At 47.0% G+C, this 25,846-nt stretch overlaps 1 protein-coding gene across 4 annotated transcripts in view; it reads left to right on the forward strand.

Moving 5' to 3' along the window:
- Window positions 1–25,846, forward strand: part of pkn2a (protein kinase N2a) — a 58,385-nt gene that overhangs the window by 26,165 nt on the left and 6,374 nt on the right. For 2 of the 4 annotated variants that reach the window (XM_079243611.1, XM_079243613.1), the window contains exons 5-20: window positions 1,449–1,578; window positions 1,678–1,823; window positions 3,925–4,138; window positions 5,737–5,922; window positions 6,024–6,133; window positions 6,214–6,357; window positions 13,241–13,316; window positions 13,439–13,595; window positions 19,450–19,576; window positions 20,882–21,030; window positions 21,192–21,267; window positions 21,441–21,532; window positions 23,705–23,881; window positions 23,957–24,019; window positions 24,094–24,170; window positions 24,253–24,395. In XM_079243611.1, coding sequence (XP_079099737.1) covers window positions 1,449–1,578; window positions 1,678–1,823; window positions 3,925–4,138; window positions 5,737–5,922; window positions 6,024–6,133; window positions 6,214–6,357; window positions 13,241–13,316; window positions 13,439–13,595; window positions 19,450–19,576; window positions 20,882–21,030; window positions 21,192–21,267; window positions 21,441–21,532; window positions 23,705–23,881; window positions 23,957–24,019; window positions 24,094–24,170; window positions 24,253–24,395 — 2,067 coding nt within the window. The remainder of the gene's footprint in view (window positions 1–1,448; window positions 1,579–1,677; window positions 1,824–3,924; window positions 4,139–5,736; window positions 5,923–6,023; window positions 6,134–6,213; window positions 6,358–13,240; window positions 13,317–13,438; window positions 13,596–19,449; window positions 19,577–20,881; window positions 21,031–21,191; window positions 21,268–21,440; window positions 21,533–23,704; window positions 23,882–23,956; window positions 24,020–24,093; window positions 24,171–24,252; window positions 24,396–25,846) is intronic. The other 2 variants (XM_079243612.1, XM_079243614.1) reach the window with 1 other exon arrangement.

Consider the following 25,846-nt stretch of genomic DNA (forward strand, 5'->3'; position numbering starts at 1 on the left):
GCGTGATCCAAGGCTTTTTTTCTTGCCTCCACCAAGGAGGTTGTGTTTAGACAGGCGTTTATCTGTTTGTGTTCAAGATTAGTCAAAAAGTTATGGATGGATTTTAATTAAACTTTCAGGAGTTGTTAGAAATGTGATTTAATTTGGTTGGTGATCTGGATCACCGTTTGGATTCAGAAACTTTTTAGAGGCCATGGCGGAGGTTTTACTAGGGTTTTCAAGTGTTTTTCTAGTTCGCAGCTTTTTCCACCAACGATTTTCTCTTTCTCGGCTGTTTAGCAGGAAGAGGCAAATAAACCGAGGCGGGTCGGGAAATCCTTCCTGCATTTTCTCAGCCATGTTTTCCTTCCGAGTTTCTTCTTCTCTACTTTGTATTTTCATCCTAACACACTGTTTATATGCAGGGTGTGGCTATCAGGTATGTTCTGCTGGAGGGGGAGGAGGGGAGCCGGGAGAAGAAGCTACGAAATATAAGAAATGAACAACTCCATTTGGGTCTGAAAGTTTGGATTGGTCAGAGTTTTTACAGATTTACAGTAAACTGAGGGGTCTAACTATATTTCTTATTGTTCATGATTACAGAATGTATAGACTACTATCAGGACAAGGAACCACTTCACCCAGAGGAACATGTCTCTACTACATTACATTACATTACTACATTACCTACTAGAGCTTTAAACTTCCACTGGCTGACCGGCACCCTGAGTAATATCAACAATTTTTCAGTAATGGTAGTATGCAACTCTTTGGGGTGAATTGTGATAGATAACTTACTTGATGGATAAGTAATAAACTTTATCGCTGTTCTATCTGCGTATATTTCCATCCATCCTTCAGTTTTATGACCTAAATCAGAGTAAAAACTCCAATCATCTCCGTACATCTGAGAGCAGGTGATGTGGAGTGTGTTGGTGCTACTACTACAAGAGCCTGGAAAGTGTCACCTGACTCCCTCCCCCCATCTGATTGGTCAGTGATTTTGGGGGGGGGCAGTATTTTGTAAGCGCCCCCCACCCACCCAGCCAGACAGATGGAGGTCCCTTCCAGTAGAAAATAGTCCTGATGTCAGAGAGGAAATGCCTGCTGGACAGAGGTCCTTCCTGCGCGCGCAGCCGTCAGCTTGCACTTCGCAGGAATCCGGGGTGGAGTTTGATTATTCCACTTTGTTTGACTGTGTGTGTTTGCACGTAAGAGGGCGAGCAAATCCACACACACACACACACACACACACACACACACACACACACACACACACACACACACACACACAATATGTCATTCCACTTTGTTTTGGTGAATAAGATTTTCCATGTGGTCACTTCAGCTCCAATTAAGGACACAAACATGGCGACGAAACACAATGAGCGAGGAGGGATGGCGTCAATGTTCGGCCATGTTTAAAGCTTAAAACCCTTTCATCTCTTCTTTTGCTTTTTTCCTTGCAGGATCGTAAGTTACTAGCAACTGCTCAGCAAATGCTTCAAGACAGCAAAACAAAAATCGAGTTCATCAGGATGCAGATCCTAAAAGCCAGCCAGGCCAGCGAGCTGAGCTACGACAACAATGATGTGATGGGTGAGTGCTCACTTGTTTCTGATGACCGTCTGCGAAGTTTGAGGAAAATGAAGCAAACCTGCACGTTAAAACTAAAAAACCTTGTCTCTCGTCTTCCAGAGAAACCCATCATCAGCCCGTTAGATCTGCGGGTGGAGGAGCTGTGTCACCACGCCAGGATAGAGTCTGCTGTGGCCGAGGGAGCGAAGAACGTCATGAAACTCCTGGGCTCTGGAAAAGTCACAGAAAAGAGAGCTCATTCAGAGGTAGACGGAAACGGGACTCCATCACTTTAGACCAAATCAAGTCTTAAATATGAAGCAGGGACATAAGTCGAGCACAGGGTTTAAAGAACTCCAACACAGTGCAGGATCTCTGCTGTGCAAAAACACCCACAAAGACCGTTTAATAGGGTTGGGAAAATCAAAACGAAAAATTGAATATTGGGACTTTTTTGCCTTACAATTTTAAAATCTTTTTTTTTTTTTTGGTTTGTTTTTTTTTTTTTACAAAAAATCAGTTTTTTGTTTTTTTTTTAAAAGTTTTTTTTTGTCATTTTATTGTTTTTACTGATCTTTTTACTTGTCCTCTTGGGCATTAGAGCAGCAGAATGATGGTCTGGCTGCTGTCTTGTTTATTCCTAATTGAAATCAAGAAAAAAGAGCAGCAAAAAAAAAAAGTTTTGTACATTTATTTTTTGTTTTTAATCTACAAAAAAAAGCAATATCAAAGAATCGTGAGAATCACAATTTCAAATCGGCACCCAAAAAATCTAAATCGAATAAAATGTGGACAAAAGCATATCGTCACAGCCCTGTTTAAGAAGTTAATGGATGGAAATGTGGACTATAAATAGCGTGAGAGCTTTGCTGTCATGTGAACACATTAATAACCAATCAGAAGTAGAGCTGGACCTTGTGAAACATGTGGTTGAGAGATCCAGCTGCAGTCTAAATCTACGCTGGACCACAGATGGGTACGATGGAGCAGAGACCTTCAGTTTTCTCTGTGGGATGGAGGGTACATTTCTACAGCACTGTTAATAACGCCACATATTTACCCTACTTGTGCACACGCATGTGTGTTTGATGGTGAACGTGCGACCGTGTGGAACAGGCGTTTTCAACTGGCAGGCCACAGGCCAGAACCGGTCCATCAGCCCACATACTCCACCCGACCATCCATTGTCTTAACCGCTTAATCCAGTTCAAGCTCCCGGGGAAACTGGAGTCTATCCCAGCAATCATTGGGCGAGAGGCAGGCACACCTGGACAGGTCGCCAGTCCATCACAGGACCATATACTCATAAATAGTAATGAGTCACTCAATAGCGGTGATTAAACTGTATGCGCAGTACTTTGAGGGTTTTGCCGCTTACACTGTAGACGTAGGACCAAACACACCGTCTTCTTATAAAAATGGAAGTAAGCAGCAATAAAGTAACTCTGTAAGGGGGTATGTATACGTAGGCCTTGATACAAGTAGTTATCTGAGAAGAATAATATGTAGTCATGGGGATATATATACATATCTTCTGGATGCTAGAGCCTAAAATGAAACGATAAGACTTTTTCTTTTGTTTACGCCACTATAAGCTGCTTTGGTGCAGTATTTTATGTCAAGATGTGTTTTACGGCACGCTGCAGTACATAACAAATATGGGGAAATATGGTTGCAGAGCAGGATAATTATCTAAAAGATGACCAGCCAACCCAAACTGATGAGCTTGTTCCTAAAAGAGGGAAATTTCTGTCGTGTATAAAAAGACTGACGTGGAACCGACAACAGACCAGCTCACAGTCCCAACAACGGACTCCGACACAACTAACTCATGTTATCACCTGCGCAGGAATCAGGATAAAGAATACAGAATAAAAAATAGAGTCAACGAGCAAAAGCAGCGTCAAGTGGAGGCGAAAGCTCAGAATAAACTCCAGATACAGACGCTGCAGCCGGTATTTACCTGTGGAACGTCATACGGCCATAGTTCCCCCAGATGGAAGGAGATCACTGCTGCCGTTGCCTAGCAACATCTGATACATAACTGATGACTGACACATTATTCCCATTTTAAATGGGAATAAAATGGGAATAAACCATCACTGGCCTCTCACCCAGTGATTACTGGGATAGACTCCAGCTTTCCCATGACCTTTAACTGGACTAAATGGTGATTAAAAAATGGAGGGATGGAATTTAATTCAGAATCAGAAAGCTTCATGTAACCGTAGTCGGTGTTTAAGAATCATAAAACGTGTCCTTGCTCTATACCGAATGGCTTAAAATGAAATGTGTACTGGTTTTTTCCTCCTCCATCTGTCTTCCTTCCACCGTTCTCCTTCCTCCTCGACTGCTTCCCTTCTTCAGGCTCAGGCTCGCTTCACTGAATCCAGTCAAAAACTGGACCTCCTGCGGTATTCCTTGGAGCAGCGCCTCAACGAGCTGCCGAAAAACCATCCTCGCAGCAGCAGCATCATAGAAGAGTTGTCTCTGCTGTCCTCACCGGCTCTCAGTCCCAGATCCAGTATCATCTCAACGCAGAACCAGTACAGCACCGTAACCAAGCCTGCAGCCCTCACAGGTAACTGGACACTGAAAGAAACTCCCTTTTCCAGATGATTATTAAAAGGAGATGATCGTTTATGATCGTGTATGAACGTTTATGAACGTTGGTTGGTGCATTAGTTAACCTGTTTGTCCTGTAAAGCTGCTCCAGCCTTTCTATCTGTAATCTCAACCAGTCACACCTCAGCTCTCCTTCCATCTGCAAGCTGCAGACTCGCCCTCAACAACTTCTTCTCCACGCCGCCAACTGTGCCAACATTTTACAGCAAGTCGACAGCAGCACATCCAGCCAAACAGAGTCACAAAGTCAGACTTAAAAACCATCTTCCTTCCATGCTGTAAACATTGGCTATTTAACACATTTTAAACAATGTCAGCTTTTTACCAAACAGCAAAATCATATTTGTTTACATTTATAGTTAACCATAAATAAATATATCAGTTTGATTAATATTAAATTCTAAATTTTTATTCATAATTTTATTTAAAAAAATTTAATGAATAGACAAATAAATTTAATTTCCGTGTAATTTATATGGGTTAGATTGTTTACATGAATTCTTACATTTTTATTTATACAGTATGTTTGTTATTAACTTGTTAAAGCTATTATATGAATTTAAATATAAAAAATATTTAAATTATACGTATATTTAATTGATAAATCATTCATAATTTATATTAAGCAAATCACTATGTATAAGAAATTTGTAAAATTTGATATTTTTAAGTAACTGTGAAGAATAAATTTACATATGAGTATAAAACGATGTTAAAATAAGAAAAAACTTGAAAAGCTCTCGGAGAGCGCAGACCTCCGCCAAGCATAACTTCAAAGTGATCCAGAATCCAGGATCTCTTCCGGATCGCCACCAAAATGTAATCATTTGTTCCTCGTGAGACCCCCAACATATCCTAAAAATCTCATCAAAATCCATCCATAACTTTTTGAGAAATGTTGCTAACAGACAAACTCGGACGAAGACAGAACCTCCTTGGCGGAGGTAAGAAATGTTTACAAAAAAACTCCTTTTTCATCATTACTGCATACCTCCCAGAAAAATAACCAAATTAAAATTAGCTAAGCAAAAATTATACTTTTTCTATAAACAATGATACAAATATTTTGATTAAAAAATTGCTTAGAAATATATAAATGTGAATCATGCTCCAGTAAATGTCCCTGTATTTACTTTTTATTTCATTTTCCCGTTATTAGTCGTTGTTTTCTCACTCAGGTCTGTGAAACCAGCAGCTCTGTGTGATCTGGTTGGACAGATGTGGACATGAAGCTCAGATTTTAATCTTAAAACAGGAATTATTTGTTTTGTTTCTCTTTTCAGTGGCGAGGAATGTAAACGTGTTGTTGAAGTTCCCTTCAGTGTTGTCTGACTTTCAGACAGAAAACATGGAAGATCAAGCAGAACAACCAGGATTATAATTAAACAATAAGCTGCTGCTTTTAGTCTCCCCTCATGTTGATGCATGTGTCCAACTCAGACGAGTTAAACTCATTAAACCAGTCCGCAGTGTCAGCCGCCTCGCCGTGGAGTTGTTTTCTAACCGTCTGCAGAGACAGAAGACGGCGTGAATCTGCTTTCCTTTTGTTTCCAGGCACGTTAGATGTCAGGCTCATGGGCTGTCAGGACCTCCTGGAAAACGTCCCAGGTCGTTCCAAAGCTGCGTCCGTCCCGCTTCCCGGCTGGAGCCCCAGCGAGACGCGTTCATCCTTCATCAGCCGAGCTAACCGAAACCGCAGCGTGAGCTCCAGGAACCAAACGAAGAGCGAGGAGCTCTCAAGTAAGTAGACCCGACCCTCGTCTTCCGCCTGAAAACGATGAAGCTCGTGGTTTCCACGGAGCTCAGTGCCCAGCTGGTGTAAAGACAGATGTTTTCCTCAGACGAGATTGGTGCGGTGCTGAAGTTGGACAACACGGTTGTCGGACAAACGAGCTGGAGGCCGATCAGCAACCAGGCCTGGGACCAGAAGTTTACACTGGAACTGGACCGGGTAAAACAAACACTTCATCCTTTGAGCTGCACGCCACACCGCTGGCACGTTCCACGTCTGCTTACCGCTCTGTCCCTCAGTCTCGAGAGCTGGAGATCGCCGTGTACTGGCGTGACTGGCGTTCGCTCTGTGCCGTCAAGTTCCTGCGGCTGGAGGACTTCCTGGACAACCAGCGTCACGGGATGTGTCTGTACCTGGAGCCACAGGGGATGCTGTTTGCCGAGGTACTCGCGCTCACACATTCCACGTGAGGGTGTTGAGGATTCTCATGTTTCAAGCGGAGGGTCGTGTTAAACCCGTTTTAAAAACTCACTCTGAGAAGAGCGCCTTGTCATATACTTAGAAAACATGGTGGGCACAGATATGGAGATTTAAATGTGGGACTGGGTGCGAGCTACCACCCTGCAGCTTTTAGATGCATCCCCTCTCACACACCTCATGTCATTCAGCTCTGCAGAGGTCTGGTAAAAAGCTGTTCATTTCATGCAGAGGTGTTGCAGTAGAGTTGCACCCAAGCGACAACCTCCGGCGATCAAAAGTGAAGCCGATGCGAAAGTGCATAAAACTGCAGTTCCCCCTTCATCCACTAGGGGCTGCAAAACAGAGCAAATCCCCACAGACTCCCATGTTAAAAAGACCAACTTCACAGCAGAAATAAACATGTTTACAGCAGAAATAAACATGTTTACAGCAGGAATAAACATGTTTACAGCAGAAATAAACATGTTTACAGCAGGAATAAACATGTTTACAGCCTGGTTCAAAAATCCATTTTTGGTTTTTAGGTCACGTTTACCTGACAATCCAGTTTACATGACAACTGTGGGGGGGGGGGGGTGAATTTTTTTCTAACTCGCCCGTTTAAAAGTAATTTAATCTCGAAGTTTTGCAAATTTAGGGGCGTGTCCTTTTGATTGACAGGTACCCGATATCCTGCTTCAAGTCAGAAGAACGTGGAACAACCGCGGTTTAAGGTCAACAACGTGACTTAGCTTTAGCCCGCTTACCTCCGTTAGCTGGTTAGCTCCTGTTATCTCCGAGTTAGCTCGGTTAGCTCTTAGCTAGAGGCAGCTCGGAGTTCGCTCGATGTCAATCATCCACCATGACGCTCACAGCCCCCCTCTCAGCTCCACCTCTTTGCCCATATTTGTATTTTCCGGGCGAGATGATGCGCATGACGCTGCCAACATGGCGACGGTAGGAACCGCCCACCGAGCTTCAATTCAGCTCTTCAGAAACCTATGGGTGGCGTCACGGAGGCTCCGCCCATCTTTTTATATACAGTCTATGGTTGCACCTGAAAGCTGCCAGATAGTAGATCTCAAAGACCAGATTTGGGCACCCCTGATGTAGGGTTGGGCAATTAATCAGATTTTAATCTCAGTACGATCTGGGTTTTCAACGATGATAAAAATAAAAGTGTGTGATTATTTTTCTCTGCAGTTTCCTCTCCTGCTGTCTTCAGCTGCTAATCGAGCGTCTCTGGCGTTGCAGCGCTGTGCTGTAAACTCCTCCCACAGCCGCTTTGCTTTCATTCAGACACTGTTGCCAACTTGGAGACTCTCTCTCTAAATCTGGAGACTTTTATTGTTAAAAGCGACAAATCTAGCAGCTTTTACTGGAGTTATTAGAGACTTTTCTGGTGTTTTGGCGACTGACTTGAAGGCACATATTGTTCTGCAGTTACTGTAAGGAAGGAGCAGCGGGAGCCTCTCCCGCCCTAAAGCACTCCCAGGCGGCCAGTCTCAGTCGGCTCCGGCTGCAGGTCAATGTAGAATAACTGCAGTAGGTTGTGGAAGTTCACCTAAACATAGTTTATACCATTGTACATAAAATAGTTCCTATACTTCAGCATATTTAGCAAGTGTTGTAAAAAAAGACATACAAATTTGTAATAAAATGTTGTGTGGGAACATGGTATCGGCGGATTAATCAACTCGGAACCGTGCATTAGACAGTTAAATTGCGCGACACAGAGTCGAATACGACGTGCAGCGTTGTTTAAAAATACTGGATAATCGTGTTGAATAATCAATTTCAGTCAAAATAATCGTGGTTATAACTTTTTCATAATCAAGCCGCTCTACCCTGATGCAGGACAACCCCCCCTCCTTGTGCCGATTTCCTATGTCATCATCGGTATTTTGATTGCTATTATTGATTAATTGCATATAGTTTAATTAAACAGGATGTTAATCTCCTTAATATCAGGTCCACTCAGTTATGTATTCATGAACTTATGTAGCTGCAACAGGTCGCCCACTCGGTGGTATGAGACGAGTGGTAAAACACTCCATTTCCACCAACTGGTCCAGCTCGGTACTGAGGGTTTGGTTCATTAAACCCTGATCTCTGTTGCATATCCACAGCCAACCGTTACCCTGTAGGTGGCATGTCAAACGGATACGTAATAATGTGATGTCATACCTGTGTGACACCTTTCCTGAATTATACCAACAAAGAAGGCGACACAGAAGCGAAGGTGAAGATCGGTGGACATCCAGCAGGGCGTGTTGGCTTGTGGCAACAGAAAATCCACCTTTTATTGTCAAATCATACGCGAACAGACTATTCTTTCGACCAATCATTGGATTACAGTTTGTCAAGCTTCATCCTTTAGGGCTGGATCGACATCTGGTCCCGACCTGGTCGGGTTGGCGGAAACAGCATAATCATGACTAAATCAATCAAAAAATTTTAATAATCCTTAGAGATGCACAAAGATCCAATAATAAGTCTGGAAGAGAGGAAATGATAAGGAAGTGAATCATGCCGTCATCCTGAGAGACTAGACCACTGTAAGAATCTTTATTCAGTTATGAACAGGTTTCCGTTGTCTCGCCTGCAACTAGCAGGGAAGTTGTTTTCTAACTTGACGTGTAAACAAAATGATCCATCCATCTTCTGCTGCTTATCCGGGGTCGGGTCGCGGGGGCAGCAGCCTAAGCAGGGAAGCCCAGACTTCCCTCTCCCCAGCCACATTTGCCAACTCTGCGGGGGGGATCCCGAGGCGTTCCCAGGCCAGCCGAGAGATATAATCCCTCCAGCGTGTCCTGGGTCTTCCCCGGGGTCTCCTCCCAGAGGGACGTGCCTGGAACACCTCACCAGGGAGGTCCAGGAGGCATCCTGACCAGATGCCCGAGCCACCTCAACTGGTTCCTCTCGATGCGGAGGAGCAGCGGCTCTACTCTGAGCTCCTCCCGGATGACCGAGCTCCTCACCCTATCTCTAAGGGTGAGCCCAGCCACCCTGCAGAGGAAACTCATTTCAGCCGCCTGTATACGAGATCTCCTTCTTTCAGTCACGACCCACAGCTCATGACCATAGGTGAGGGTAGGAACGTAGATGGACTGGTAAATCGAGAGCTTCGCCTTCTGGCTCAGCTCCTTCTTCACCACGACAGACCGGCGCAGAGTTCGCATTACTGCAGACGCCGCACCGATCCGTCTGTCGATCTCACGCTCCATCCTTCCCTCACTCGTGAACAAGACCCCGAGATATTTGAACTCCTCCACTTGAGGCAGGACCTGACCCCCGACCCGGAGAGGACAATCCACCCTATTCTGGCAAATGACATCCGACCATTTAGCTTCTCTTTACTGGTTCACCGTCTGTTTTTATTTTCTTGGGTCTAACTTTTTAACAAACATTTAAACCCCCTTTTTTTTTTTTTTTTTTTTTAAATTATACATTTCAGTGTGTTTAAGTTGTTGTGGTGTTTGTCTGTTTTGTGTTGTTTTAGTTTTCTTAAAATTGTGCATCACTTTGGTCAACATCTGTTTTTTTTTTTTTTTAGTTTTTTTTAAAACTTTTTATTATATTTTGCAATGCTTAAGAAATACAAATATGCAACATCTACATGTCTGCAGTTAAATGTTTACAAAGCGAGGCAGACTTGAAAATAAAACACAAAACAAATAGTGCAAAAAATAAATACATAATCTATATGCATATCAGGCTTATTTTTGACATCACAGGGCTTTTGCAGGGCTCCACCTTTTATTAAACAACTCTCTTTGTGTATTCTTAATGAAAAGGTAATGCCTTCCATTACATATATTTCTCTGACTTTCTCAATCCACATGGAATGAGTGGGTGGCTCCAGTTTCAACCGCTTAGAAGGTATTTCTTGTCCTTTCTGTAGAAGCCAGCGGGGTTCCTTGTCCAACATCGGCTGTTTTATTTATTTATTTTTTTTAATTCTTTATTTATAAGTTTTCAATTTTTGTTGACAGGTGCAATTTTTATGTGCAAACAAGTGCACAACATCATTATTCACATTTATAAAAACATTTGCCCATCAAGAAAAAAAACAAACAAAAAAAAACCCACAAATGATAAACAATGTGAACAAGGGAGTGACTAATACAATTTGCCATTGTCTTATTTTAAGATTAAATTGGGCTTTTTAATTTGGATATACTTGACCCATTTTTCCCAACATGCTACAAACCTATCTTGTTTCTGATTTACAAACGCTGTCATTTCTTCCATCTTATAAATGTCCATAATTATGTCCCACCATTCTGATATTGTAGGGACATCTTGTGACAACCATTTTTTTGTAATAGATTTCTTACTTGCGACCAATAGAATACTTATTAAATATTTATCTTTCTGACCCCATTCCCAAGGTAGACAACCAAAATAGACAGTTTTCATATTAAAAGGAAAATTACACTTGAAAATATCCTGTAGTACTCCATGAACCCTTTGCCAATATGACTTGAGAAGCGGGCAGTCCCATAAAATATGGAAATGATTTGCACATTGATCTCCACATTTTCTCCAACACAAAGGAGGAGTCCCATTATAATGTATTGTTTGACATGGCGTGATGAAATATCGTATTAATGTTTTCCATCCATATTCTTTCCATTCTTGCGAATATGTAGATTTCCATGAGCGTTTCCAAAGTGCTGTCCATTCTTCTTCTGTTATACTTATACCTCCTTCTTTTTCCCACAGTGTCTTTACACGTTTTGTTGAATGAGTCTTATTATTTGTCAGCCATTTATATATTACAGAAATAAGCTTGTTATTTGTTTTTCCAGCATATGAATTTCTAAACAATTGTAATAGGTCCTTGTTTACATCAGATTCTTCTTTAATGTTAGTGTCAATATAATGACGTAATTGTAGGAATCGGTAAAAATCCTGCCTTTCCAAAGCATATTTATCTTTAAGCTCGACAAAGCTGATGACTTTTCCATCTTTAATTAATTTGCTTAGAGTTGTTATCCCTTTTGCTGTCCATAATTTGAATCGTGCATCTAATTTGTTTGGTAAAAAGTCGGAATCATAAGCAAACCATTTAAATCTAACCATATCTTTTTTTAAATCATATTTCTTGACCACCTGTTTCCAAATAGACAAAGTGCATTGAACCCAGGGGTTATCAATACTATCAATGTAATTTTGAATATTTGCATCAGCCAAGATTGTATAGGGAAAGGAAAGATTTTCTCCTCTATACTTTTCCATTGAGAATCATAGGATATATCACACCAATTTATCAATGCCTTCATTTGTGCTGCCCAAAAGTATTCCCTTATTGATGGCAGGCCCCATCCTCCTCTCTCTTTAGACAGTTGTAATGTCTTTAAACAAATTCTTGACCTTTTTCCTGCCCATATATATCTGGATATCATTTTATCCCACTCATTAAATTGAATTTGCTCAATTTGTATTGGTAATGTTTGAAACAAGTACAATAATTTTGGTAAGACAATCATTTTAATAGAATCAATCCTTGAGTACAAAGAGAGGAAGGGGATTAAATTCCACCTTTTTAAGTCTTCGTTTATCCTTTTATTCAATGGAATATAATTAAAATCATATATTTTTGTCTGGTCTTTTGGAATCGTGATACCCAGATATTTTAAGGAATCAGCCTGCCACAACATAGGGTACTTAGAAGTTATCTCCACCGGTGGGTTGTAGTTATATGTGAGCGTTTGGGTTTTATTTATATTTATTTTCGCTGTTGTCCTCCCGCCGTTGACCATGCCGACCGTGCCAGTTGCTCCGTCAGGCTCTCCCGCGTCGTTACCTTGTTAACCGGCAGGCCCCTGGCGATCATATCTGTAGTTGTTTCTTCCGCTGACTGATACAGTTGGGTTCCGTTATCGTAAAACACTCTCAGCTTGTAAGGGTATGGGGTCTGAAATCGAATGTTGTGCCGTTTCAAAACTCTTTTCGCTTCAACATACTCCTTACGCTTCTGTAGAATAGACGGGGGATAATCCTGGTCAAAGTATATCCTTCTTTCGTCCCAGAGCACAGTCTTTTTAGTCCATGCTTTGCGGAGAATTTCTTCCTTTGTTGTGAAACGTGCAAAGCCCACCACTATTGAGCGTGACTTCTCCTCTCCACTCTTTGATGGCCGGGGATGGGGACCCAGCGCCCTGTGCGCTCTCTCAATACCAAGGCTCATGCTTTGGGGAATGTCCAGACTGTCTCTTAATAATTTCTCCACATATTCAATCATCGTTGTTCCAGTTTCAGCCCCTTCATGGAGATTATACAGTCTCAAATTCACCCTGCGAGCTCTGCTCTCTTGGTCGATTAGCTTGTTCTCCTGCTCGTTCATGACTTTTAACATTTTGGCCAGCACATGCTCCACATTTCCGACTCGGTCTTCAAAATTTTCAATGCGATTTTCAGCTTCTGCAATCCTGTGATTTACAGTGGTCAACTCTGTTTTGAAATCTTGGAAATCTTTACGAAAGTCTCGTAGTTCCTCTAATATAGTCACCACTGAGGCATCAGGGAGGTTCGAGGCCCTGCTAACAGTAGCACCATTGCTAACCTCCGAGGCATTCTCTGAGTTTTCTTCGTTTTGTCTTTCTTCATTGGCAGTCTTTTGTCGTCCATCTCTTTTTCCCATTGTTGTCCCGTTTAACCCTTGTCTGTTATTACGAGAAAAATGAAACTTTGACACTTGTACGGGACGATTTTGCAAATTCGCCAGAGAGCTATCGGTCTAAGCGGCCATGCAGGACGATGACGTCACCGGAACCCCCAACATCGGCTGTTTTAAACCTGCTAAAACAAACTTGCCTTGTCTGAAGGATTTTAAATCAGGTTTTTGTTTCTTCCATGAAGGTAACATTTTTCAACCCGGTCATTGAGAGAAGACCAAAGCTGCAGAGACAAAAGAAGATTTTCTCTAAACAACAAGGTGAGTCAGAACACGGTTTGTGTTCAGTCATTTTCTTCCTGTGATTATTTAGTTTTGTTTATGTGAACTTATTATTGTTTCTTCTCCTCACTCGTTTTATTTTTTATTTCTGTCTCCATCAGGTAAAACTTTCCTGCGAGCTCCTCAGATGAACATCAACATCGCCACCTGGGGCCGGCTGGTGAGAAGAGCCATACCGACGGTCAGCAGCAACTCCTTCAGCCCCCAGGCAGCCGAGACCGGACCCAGCAGCCTGCCGGGTTCCCCCACACCCAGCAGGTAAACCAGTATCCTCAGATGGACGTCTCCTCCCAGCTGGATGGAATTAATTTCCTCAAACATCATGATATGGTGTCATATCGAGACAAATGTACAAGGAAACAATAACAATAAATAGCAAGCACACCTGTCGCTGCTGCACCTTTCATGATAACTTTTCAGGTTTAATAACTTTCTTCAAGGGAGAAATAAAATAGCAACAAACTGCAACGACCTTGAAACTCACCTGGAGGGGTTAGTCCCTGTAATACGGAAGCTAATCTTAGCATCGATATTAGCCTCGAGCTAATAACGCTAATTCTGTCAGGTTGGATTCATTGAATGTGTTCAGACGGAGAATAAGACGTTCTCTGAACACCGAGTCGTTTAAACTGTTTACTTTCCCATTCGCCACCATGGTAACGGTAAACTGGGACCAACTGGAAACAACTGGCTTTACTGGGCCTGTTTAATAGGAAAAACTGGTCCCAGCTGTTCATTTGGCAATGTTGGATATATTTATTAGACCTGATCCCAGCCAGACCTGATCCCTGCCAGTCCCTGCCAGACCTGATCCCTGCCAGTCCCAGCCAGACCTGATCCCAGCCAGACCTGATCCCTGCCAGTCCCTGCCAGACCTGATCCCTGCCAGTCCCTGCCAGACCTGATCCCTGCCAGACCTGATCCCTGCCAGTCCCAGCCAGACCTGATCCCTGCCAGACCTGATCCCTGCCAGACCTGATCCCTGGCAGACCTGATCCCTGGCAGACCTGATCCCAGCCAGACCTGATCCCTGCCAGACCTGATCCCTGCCAGACCTGATCCCTGCCAGACCTGATCCCAGCCAGACCTGATCCCAGCCAGACCTGATCCCTGCCAGTCCCTGCCAGACCTGATCCCTGCCAGTCCCAGCCAGACCTGATCCCAGCCAGACCTGATCCCTGCCAGTCCCTGCCAGACCTGATCCCTGCCAGTCCCAGCCAGACCTGATCCCTGCCAGTCCCTGCCAGACCTGATCCCTGCCAGTCCCTGCCAGACCTGATCCCTGCCAGTCCCTGCCAGACCTGATCCCTGCCAGACCTGATCCCTGCCAGTCCCAGCCAGACCTGATCCCTGGCAGACCTGATCCCTGGCAGACCTGATCCCAGCCAGACCTGATCCCAGCCAGACCTGATCCCAGCCAGACCTGATCCCTGCCAGACCTGATCCCTGCCAGACCTGATCCCTGCCAGACCTGATCCCAGCCAGACCTGATCCCAGCCAGACCTGATCCCTGCCAGACCTGATCCCAGCCAGACCTGATCCCTGCCAGTCCCTGCCAGACCTGATCCCTGCCAGTCCCAGCCAGACCTGATCCCAGCCAGACCTGATCCCTGCCAGACCTGATCCCTGCCAGTCCCAGCCAGACCTGATCCCTGCCAGTCCCAGCCAGACCTGATCCCAGCCAGACCTGATCCCTGCCAGACCTGATCCCTGCCAGTCCCAGCCAGACCTGATCCCTGGCAGACCTGATCCCTGGCAGACCTGATCCCTGCCAGACCTGATCCCAGCCAGACCTGATCCCAGCCAGACCTGATCCCAGCCAGACCTGATCCCTGCCAGACCTGATCCCTGCCAGACCTGATCCCTGCCAGACCTGATCCCAGCCAGACCTGATCCCAGCCAGACCTGATCCCTGCCAGGCCTGATCCCAGCCAGACCTGATCCCAGCCAGACCTGATCCCTGCCAGACCTGATCCCTGCCAGACCTGATCCCTGCTAGACCTGATCCCTGCCAGACCTGATCCCTGCCAGACCTGATCCCTGCCAGACCTGATCCCTGCCAGACCTGATCCCAGCCAGACCTGATCCCAGCCAGACCTGATCCCTGGTAGACCTGATCCCTGATCCCTGCCAGACCTGATCCCAGCCACCTGATCCCAGCCAGACCTGATCCCTGCCAGACCTGATCCCTGCCAGACCTGATCCCAGCCAGACCTGATCCCTGGCAGACCTGATCCCAGCCACCTGATCCCAGCCAGACCTGATCCCTGGCAGACCTGATCCCTGCCAGACCTGATCCCAGCCAGACCTGATCCCTGCCAGACCTGATCCCTGCCAGACCTGATCCCAGCCAGACCTGATCCCAGCCAGACCTGATCCCTGCCAGACCTGATCCCAGCCAGACCTGATCCCAGCCAGACCTGATCCCAGCCACCTGATCAATTAGAAATGATGTAACTAGAAGCTGTGAGTACATGAAGCAGATGGTGAGATCTAGAAAAGAACCTCATCACGTCGCCATGCAGACTTCCAAGAACAGAAACCGTGATTGAAATCTATCAGTCTGGAAAGAGTTCCAGGACATTTGTAAGGCTTCAGGACTCCAGCCAACCAGTCCGAGCCGTTATCAACACATGGAGGAACAGTGGGAAACCTTCAGAGGAGCGGTCGGACTTCCAGTATAGCTCCTAGAGCCCGACGACGACTCATCCATGAGTCACAGAGAACCAGAACCACATGTAAAGAACTGCAGACCTCAGCTCAGTGTTCATGACTCGCCAGTAAGAAAGAGACTGGACAGAAATGCATCATGGGAAAGTTCCAAGGCCAAAACCACTGCTGACCGTCTCACATCTGCTAAGAAACATCTGGATGATCCCCAAGACATCTGGGAAAATATTCTCTGGACTGGCGAGACGAAAAGTTGACGCTGTGTCCCGTCAGACCAGCAGTCAGCATGGTGGTGGCGGTGTGATGGTCTGGGGCTGCGTTGCTGCAACAAGACCTGGACTGCTTGCCGGGACTGATGGAACCACGAGACCTCAGGCTTTCCTCTGGGTTCTGCTCCAGGACCAGGACTGCTTGCCGGGACTGATGGAACCACGAGACCTCAGGCTTTCCTCTGGGTTCTGCTCCAGGACCAGGACTGCTTGCTGGGACTGATGGAACCACGAGACCTCAGGCTTTCCTCTGGGTTCTGCTCCAGGACCTGGACTGCTTGCCGGGACTGATGGAACCACGAGACCTCAGGCTTTCCTCTGGGTTCTGCTCCAGGACCTGGACTGCTTGCCGGGACTGATGGAACCACGAGACCTCAGGCTTTCCTCTGGGTTCTGCTCCAGGACTTGGACTGCTTGCTGGGACTGATGGAACCACGAGACCTCAGGCTTTCCTCTGGGTTCTGCAACAGGACCAGGACTGCTTGCCGGGACTGATGGAACCACGAGACCTCAGGCTTTCCTCTGGGTTCTGCTCCAGGACCAGGACTGCTTGCTGGGACTGATGGAACCACGAGACCTCAGGCTTTCTTCTGGGTTCTGCAACAGGACCTGGACTGCTTGCCGGGACTGATGGAACCACGAGACCTCAGGCTTTCCTCTGGGTTCTGCAACAGGACCTGGACTGCTTGCTGGGACTGATGGAACCACGAGACCTCCGGCTTTCCTCTGGGTTCTGCTCCAGGACCAGGACTGCTTGCCGGGACTGATGGAACCACGAGACCTCAGGCTTTCCTCTGGGTTCTGCTCCAGGACCTGGACTGCTTGCTGGGACTGATGGAACCACGAGACCTCAGGCTTTCCTCTGGGTTCTGCTCCAGGACCTGGACTGCTTGCCGGGACTGATGGAACCACGAGACCTCAGGCTTTCCTCTGGGTTCTGCTCCAGGACCAGGACTGCTTGCCGGGACTGATGGAACCACGAGACCTCAGGCTTTCCTCTGGGTTCTGCTCCAGGACCTGGACTGCTTGCCGGGACTGATGGAACCACGAGACCTCAGGCTTTCCTCTGGGTTCTGCTCCAGGACCAGGACTGCTTGCCGGGACTGATGGAACCACGAGACCTCAGGCTTTCCTCTGGGTTCTGCTCCAGGACCTGGACTGCTTGCTGGGACTGATGGAACCACGAGACCTCAGGCTTTCCTCTGGGTTCTGCTCCAGGACCTGGACTGCTTGCCGGGACTGATGGAACCACGAGACCTCAGGCTTTCCTCTGGGTTCTGCTCCAGGACCTGGACTGCTTGCTGGGACTGATGGAACCACGAGACCTCAGGCTTTCCTCTGGGTTCTGCTCCAGGACCTGGACTGCTTGCTGGGACTGATGGAACCACGAGACCTCAGGCTTTCCTCTGGGTTCTGCAACAGGACCTGGACTGCTTGCCGGGACTGATGGAACCACGAGACCTCAGGCTTTCCTCTGGGTTCTGCTCCAGGACCTGGACTGCTTGCCGGGACTGATGGAACCACGAGACCTCAGGCTTTCCTCTGGGTTCTGCTCCAGGACCTGGACTGCTTGCTGGGACTGATGGAACCACGAGACCTCAGGCTTTCCTCTGGGTTCTGCTCCAGGACCTGGACTGCTTGCCGGGACTGATGGAACCACGAGACCTCCGGCTTTCCTCTGGGTTCTGCTCCAGGACCTGGACTGCTTGCCGGGACTGATGGAACCACGAGACCTCAGGCTTTCCTCTGGGTTCTGCTCCAGGACCTGGACTGCTTGCCGGGACTGATGGAACCACGAGACCTCAGGCTTTCCTCTGGGTTCTGCTCCAGGACCTGGACTGCTTGCCGGGACTGATGGAACCACGAGACCTCAGGCTTTCTTCTGGGTTCTGCAACAGGACCTGGACTGATTGCCGGGACTGATGGAACCACGAGACCTCAGGCTTTCCTCTGGGTTCTGCTCCAGGACCTGGACTGCTTGCCGGGACTGATGGAACCACGAGACCTCAGGCTTTCCTCTGGGTTCTGCTCCAGGACCTGGACTGCTTGCCGGGACTGATGGAACCACGAGACCTCAGGCTTTCTTCTGGGTTCTGCTCCAGGACCTGGACTGCTTGCCGGGACTGATGGAACCACGAGACCTCAGGCTTTCCTCTGGGTTCTGCTCCAGGACCTGGACTGCTTGCCGGGACTGATGGAACCACGAGACCTCAGGCTTTCCTCTGGGTTCTGCAACAGGACCTGGACTGCTTGCCGGGACTGATGGAACCACGAGACCTCAGGCTTTCCTCTGGGTTCTGCTCCAGGACCTGGACTGCTTGCCGGGACTGATGGAACCACGAGACCTCAGGCTTTCCTCTGGGTTCTGCTCCAGGACCTGGACTGCTTGCTGGGACTGATGGAACCACGAGACCTCAGGCTTTCCTCTGGGTTCTGCTCCAGGACCTGGACTGCTTGCCGGGACTGATGGAACCACGAGACCTCAGGCTTTCCTCTGGGTTCTGCTCCAGGACCTGGACTGCTTGCCGGGACTGATGGAACCACGAGACCTCAGGCTTTCCTCTGGGTTCTGCTCCAGGACCAGGACTGCTTGCCGGGACTGATGGAACCACGAGACCTCAGGCTTTCCTCTGGGTTCTGCTCCAGGACCTGGACTGCTTGCCGGGACTGATGGAACCACGAGACCTCAGGCTTTCTTCTGGGTTCTGCAACAGGACGACGACCCGTAACACAGCAGCAGCTCCACGTCTGAATGGCTTCAAACAATCTAAATGAAGGTTTTGGAGCCTTAAACGTGTCGTTCATGCTGGAAAAGCCTCCAATCTGGCGGAGTTACAGTGATTCTGTGCCGAAGTGGTCCTAAACTCCTCCACAGCCACGGGAAAGACTCGTCACCGACGCTCAGCTGCAGATATTCCTGCAGCTGCAGGTGGAAAACCAGTTTTTAGCTACTTTTTCACATCGGGACGTGTAGGTTAGGAGGCTTTTTTCTCCTCATGAATAATATCATTTAAAAGTGGCGTATTGTTTGGACTCAGGTTATATATAAATGTTTGTGTGAGGATCCGACACATCTAAGTGGGACTTGTCCCGTCGCTGTTATCTGATAAGACTTCCGAGCTGCAGCTCAGCTGGAGATCTTTGTTCTCACCACCTCTCTGTACCTCACACAGTGACCCGCTGGTGACCAAGCTGGACTTTGACAAAGAGCCCACACCAGGACCCAAACACTACGTCGTACCCGACGACGACAGAGAACCACTGACGCAGCATAAGCTGCCAGAAAAGGAGGAAGTGCAGGTATGTGTTACGGGAATTCCAGCTGATGAGGAAGAACTGAACCAGCATTGATGACGTTTCTCATTCTGTTCTCTTCAACACATTGTCTGCAGCTTACTCTCCCAAGTTAAAGAGGTTTTTCTGCTCTGTGAAAAATCCTCTTTCACCCTCTCTGCATAGCATTTGCAAGTTTAAAATGTCTGTCATTCCCATTTTATATCTGTAGAATTGCTTATAATTATATAACTACTGAAATTATACTAATTAATTACACATGTGTGTGGTTAGTTTTTGCAGGAAATGAAAAAGACACTTTATTAACATGATGTAACAAGATGCTGTCAGTAAATACGATAAATATCAGCAGGCTGTTTACTTTTCTGAGTTTGGATGAGGAAATGTTCAGACATCAGCCTGATGTTTGTGAAGTTAGATTCTGATTGGTGAGGACCATGACCTCATTAGACCAGGTCCTGCTAAAAAAAAACAGCTTAAAATGTTTAAATAGGACTAAATTGTTCCGCAGAGAATTTCAGTTGGTTAAAACTCAGCTTCATATTTTAAAACCTTTATTCTATTTGTTAAAATACTAATAGGAAAAAGGTTTTACGGCATCCTGGCCGCGTTAAACCAGGTCCTGCTGAAAAACTGTGAGATTTAGTCTGAAAGTGGACAAAATTATTCTTCATTAACATACAGCTTCTGGTTGGTAAAACCTTTCTTCGATTTACAAAAAATACAAATAGAATTAAGGTTTTACCATTTTTATGGGTCTTTTTCAGCATCCTGGTCACATTAAAGCACATCTTGCTGAAAAACTGTGAGATTTAGTCTGAAGGTGGACAGAATTATTCTACAGATCATATAGATTCATTAACATACAGCTTCTGGTTGGTAAAACCTTTCTTCTTTCTATAAAAAAATACTAATAGAATCAAGGTTTTTCCATTTTTATGGGTCTTTTTTGGCATTCTGTCCACATTAAACCACATCTTGCTGAAAAACAGAGATTTAGGATGTCTGAAGGTGGACAGAATTATTCTATAGATCATATTTTATTGGTAAAACCTTTATTCTATTTATAAAAATACATATAAGACCCTTTTATTTATGTAATGGTTGCATATAGACCACATCGGACCAGGTGTCTTTTGTTTTTTTACCCTCTTGTACATGTATGTTTTACTGTTGCCTTTAAAATCAGTCGTCACTATAAATAAAAACTGGTTCTCAGACAAATGAAGGTAAAAGGAAAAATATTCCCACCAATCCAGAAAAGTCTTTGACGGTCTTCTTTCTGCATGGCGTTGGTTTATTCGTCCTCAGCGGTGCTCTTACTCGTCTCTCCAGGACGCGCTGGCATCGTTCGACTTCCTCACCAAGAGAAACAGCGGCGTGTTGAAGCCGGACATGGAGCAGGAGATCCAACACCCGGACCTGGAGCTCACCACCTTCCACAAAGACACAGAGATCAGGTAGGACGGCGTCTCGGGATCACAGTAAGAAAACGTTGTAGAAACACGTCTGCTGACTGTCATGCTGTGCCTTACTGGACCGTAACCAGTAGTCACACCAGTACAAATAAACATTCCTCTCTGGTCGACACCAACCTGAACGCTTTGCTCTCCTTCTGAAGGGAAGAAGAGCAGTTCCACTTCAGTCTCCAGGACTTCAAATGTGTCGCCGTCCTTGGACGTGGTCACTTTGGAAAGGTCTGTTTTCCTTCCTGTTCTGCTGTGGAGTTGTAACCAACGGCAACCTCCATCACTGGGAGGTGTTTGTTGTGTCTGCAGGCTTCAGAAAGCAGCGGCGGTTTCGTGATGAAGCAGGATACGATACGACGGTGGCGTATTTCTGACTAAATCTGTGTGTGTCTGCTCTGCAGGTGCTCCTAGCGGAGTATAAAAGCACGGGGGAGATGTTTGCCATCAAAGCTTTGAAGAAAGGAGACATCGTGGCTCGTGATGAGGTGGACAGGTGAGCATTAAAAGCTGCCGATCCGTCGGCTGGGAGAGTTCCAGGTCAGGACTGTTTCTGTCTGAACTTCCTCCAGAAACGAGCCTGACATGAGAACCTGGTGTAAACATTCCTCTTGGTAGATCTGTGAGCAGGTGAACCGCTCTGAATGCAGCCTGCTGTTTCAGTCAGCGAGTCGCTACATGCGATCAGATCTGAATTCCTGATCTGTATCATGAGAATAAACCCGTTTCACGCATCGCCTCATCCGTCTGGAACGGTTACGTGTCAGACTCAGACTCAGTTCATGCTGTTAAAGCGGCACGCTGACGACGGCCGTTCAGGTCCTGAACCACCTTTCCTCTCATTGGTTCGGCACGAGGTTCTGGACCGGCTCCGTCCCATGCAGGGAATAACTTGCTGGTATATTCAGGTATCAGCTGATGACTGCGTTACTGAACCCTCTGCAGCGACTCCAGATCATAGACTGCCCCCACAGGCCTGAACAGCATGATGTCTGCTTACCTTCATCCTGCATCACTCTGGAACAGGCTAAATCTGGACCATCAGGCCACGTTAGTGATGAACGGATTGGGTTTTTACCGACCCGCAGGTCACACAACCTGAACCCACCCCTGCCGCTTTTAACTGCAGGCGGTCGTCGGGCTCGCGGTTCTTGTTTTACGTGGTTTTGACTTTACGACGCTCATTAAATAAATGTAAATTTAAAAAATAGAGCAACTTTTGACTTTACAAGACAACGCTGTACTGTTTTTCTGTTAATAAGATTTATAAAACGTGTATTTAGACCGTTATTTAGTGATCAAAGGGTCAACATGGGGTATTGACAGATAAAAATCCGACTCGCGCGAAATTTCAGGTTATGTCGAAGTGGTAGGAACGGAACTCGTTCATAAACCGAGGACCGCACCTGCACACTGAAGGCATTTATTTGGCCTGAAATGACTCCACCGGCGCTGGAGACGTAGTCCCGAGTTCTGCCGCCTCCATCTGACTCCACCGGCGTTGGAGACGTAGTCCCGAGTTCTGCCGCCTCCATCTGACTCCACCGGCGTTGGAGACGTAGTCCCGAGTTCTGCCGACTCCACAGGCGTTGGAGACGTAGTCCCGAGTTCTGCCGCCTCCATCTGACACCACCGGCGTTGGAGACGTAGTCCCGAGTTCTGCCGCCTCCATCTGACTCCACCGGCGTTGGAGACGTAGTCCCGAGTTCTGCCGCCTCCATCTGACTCCACCGGCGTTGGAGACGTAGTCCCGAGTTCTGCCGCCTCCATCTGACTCCACCGGCGTTGGAGACGTAGTCCCGAGTTCTGCCGCCTCCATCTGACTCCACCGGCGTTGGAGACGTAGTCCCGAGTTCTGCCGCCTCCATCTGACTCCACCGGCGCTGGAGACGTAGTCCCGAGTTCTGCCGCCTCCATCTGACTCCACCGGCGTTGGAGACGTAGTCCCGAGTTCTGCCGCCTCCATCTGACTCCACCGGCGCTGGAGACGTAGTCCCGAGTTCTGCCGCCTCCATCTGACTTCACCGGCGCTGGAGACGTAGTCCCGAGTTCTGCCGCCTCCATCTGACTCCACCGGCGTTGGAGACGTAGTCCCGAGTTCTGCCGCCTCCATCTGACTTCACCGGCGCTGGAGACGTAGTCCCGAGTTCTGCCGCCTCCATCTGACTCCACCGGCGTTGGAGACGTAGTCCCGAGTTCTGCCGCCTCCATCTGACTTCACCGGCGTTGGAGACGTAGTCCCGAGTTCTGCCGCCTCCATCTGACTCCACCGGCGTTGGAGACGTAGTCCCGAGTTCTGCCGCCTCCATCTGACTCCACCGGCGTTGGAGACGTAGTCCCGAGTTCTGCCGACTCCACAGGCGTTGGAGACGTAGTCCCGAGTTTTGCCGCCTCCATCTGACACCACCGGCGTTGGAGACGTAGTCCCGAGTTTTGCCGCCTCCATCTGACTCCACCGGCGTTGGAGACGTAGTCCCGAGTTCTGCCGCCTCCATCTGACTCCACCGGCGTTGGAGACGTAGTCCCGAGTTTTGCCGCCTCCATCTGACTCCACCGGCGTTGGAGACGTAGTCCCGAGTTCTGCCGCCTCCATCGCCATCTACGTGATGAACAACTGCAGCAGCGGCTCATTGCATCACTTCCTGCGTTCTTCTTCTGTCTTCGGCAGTCTGATGTGCGAGAAGAGGATTTTTGAGACGGTCAACAGCGTCCGCCACCCGTTCCTGGTCAACCTGTTTGCGTGCTTCCAGACGCAGGAGCACGTGTGTTTTGTCATGGAGTACGCGGCGGGAGGCGACCTGATGATGCACATCCACGCCGACGTTTTCTCCGAGCCCCGAGCCGTGTGAGTGACCGCAGCTTTACTTTCACAACGTTTCTGTTCCAGAAATATCTCACGGGCATTCTTCTTCTTCTGCAGGTTCTATGCAGCCTGCGTGGTGTTGGGATTACAGTTTTTACATGACCATAAGATTGTGTACAGGTACGTTTGTGGAAACATTTCATAGATGTTCATCAGGTTCGTCCGTAATCTAATAAAATAAACTCTTCTTCCAGAGATTTGAAGCTGGACAACCTGCTCCTTGATACCGAGGGATACGTGAAGATCGCCGACTTCGGTCTTTGCAAAGAAGGTGTGGAACTGAAAATAAAAACCGTTTAAAGCGTCAAACGGTGGTGTGTTTTGTATCAAATGAGGTCTCTGTTGTGTTTCAGGAATGGGTTTCAGGGACCGCACAAGCACGTTTTGTGGCACGCCGGAGTTTCTGGCTCCGGAGGTTTTAACAGAAACGTCTTACACTCGCGCCGTAGACTGGTGGGGGCTGGGCGTCCTCATCTTCGAGATGCTGGTCGGAGAGGTGAGGAGTCACCAAAATATAACTTTTAATGCTTGTAATTACATTTAAATTAAAAAATTAGAATAAAATTTAGTGGCTATAAATGAAAAGAAACTCACCAGTTCAGCTGAACCAGTCTGAAATGTAGCAGCTACTGGTTGAGGATGCGGCTGCAGCCTCCACAGTTCAGCACAGATGGCGCCGCTTTGACGGTCTCCACCTGCTGCAACGTCCACTATACTGCTGGTGGCTAGAAAGCTCACTGGGCATGTTCAACTGCATGGATGTTGGCTTTAAACTGGACTAAATGTCAGCAGCTGGTTGAGTTTTTACAGCTAATTGTTAATCACTTAACTTTTAACTTCAGTAAAAATCTTGCCGGATGGATTTTAGACACAGAGTCGGAGTGAACAGAGTTTTTTCTGATACACTGTGCAGTTCCACTGCTTCGCCACAAGGGTGCGTGCTTTCTCCCTTGCTCTTCATCCTCTACACCAGTGGTTCCCAAACTGGGGGACGGGCCCCCAGAGTTATCACAGGGGGGGAGCGGCAAGGCTAAATAAAACTTGGGAGCTTTTACACTGGATGAATTTGTAAAAGTACTCATAGGAAATTACGATAAATGTACAAAAGAGACTTTCAGTAATAAAAAAAAGAGAACAAACGTAGATGGAACATACACTACTCACAAAAAGTTAGGGATATTTGGCTTTCAGGTGAAATTTATGGAAACTGCAATATGTTCATGCTACAGTGATATAATATCATAAAAGTAAGACATTTAAGTAGAAGGATGCACTACTGATTTCCTCATCTCAAAAAATTCATTCAACACAAAAGGTAACAACAATGGTAGTTACACCACAACAAAAAATTTGAACGTCTCAATATCTGGTCATGTGCCCTTGAGCATCAATTACAGCTTGACAACGACGTCTCATGCTGTTCACAAGGCAACTTATTGCCTGCTGAGGCATGGCATCCCACTCTTCTTGAAGGGCAGCCCTCAGGTCATTGAGGTTCTGGGGTGCAGGGTCTCGAGCCTCTACACGACGGCTCAGCTGATCCTACAGGTTTTCAATGGGATTCAGGTCTGGAGAGAGTGCAGGCCATTCCATTTGAGGTACACCAGCCTCCAACAGCCGTTCCCTGATGATGCGGCCTCGATGAGCAGGAGCATTGTCGTCCATGAAGATGAAATTAGGCCTGTGCTGTTCATGTAGGGGCACAATCACTGGATTAATGATGGTATTCAGGTAGTATGGGCTTGTCGCTGTACCATTCACAAAGTGTAGGGCAGTTCTGTACCAAGTGGACACCCCTGCCCACACTGTAACACCGCCACCACCAAAAGCTCGCCTGGTGACAACAGTGGCTGATGCATAGTGCTCTCCCTGACGTCTCCAACATCGTTGCCGGCCATCATTTCTGCTCAGTGTGAATCGACTTTCATCAGAGAACAGCACTGAGGC

Source organism: Telmatherina bonti, assembly GCF_933228915.1.
Source record: "Telmatherina bonti genome assembly, chromosome: 7".
Taxonomy (NCBI): domain Eukaryota; kingdom Metazoa; phylum Chordata; class Actinopteri; order Atheriniformes; family Telmatherinidae; genus Telmatherina; species Telmatherina bonti.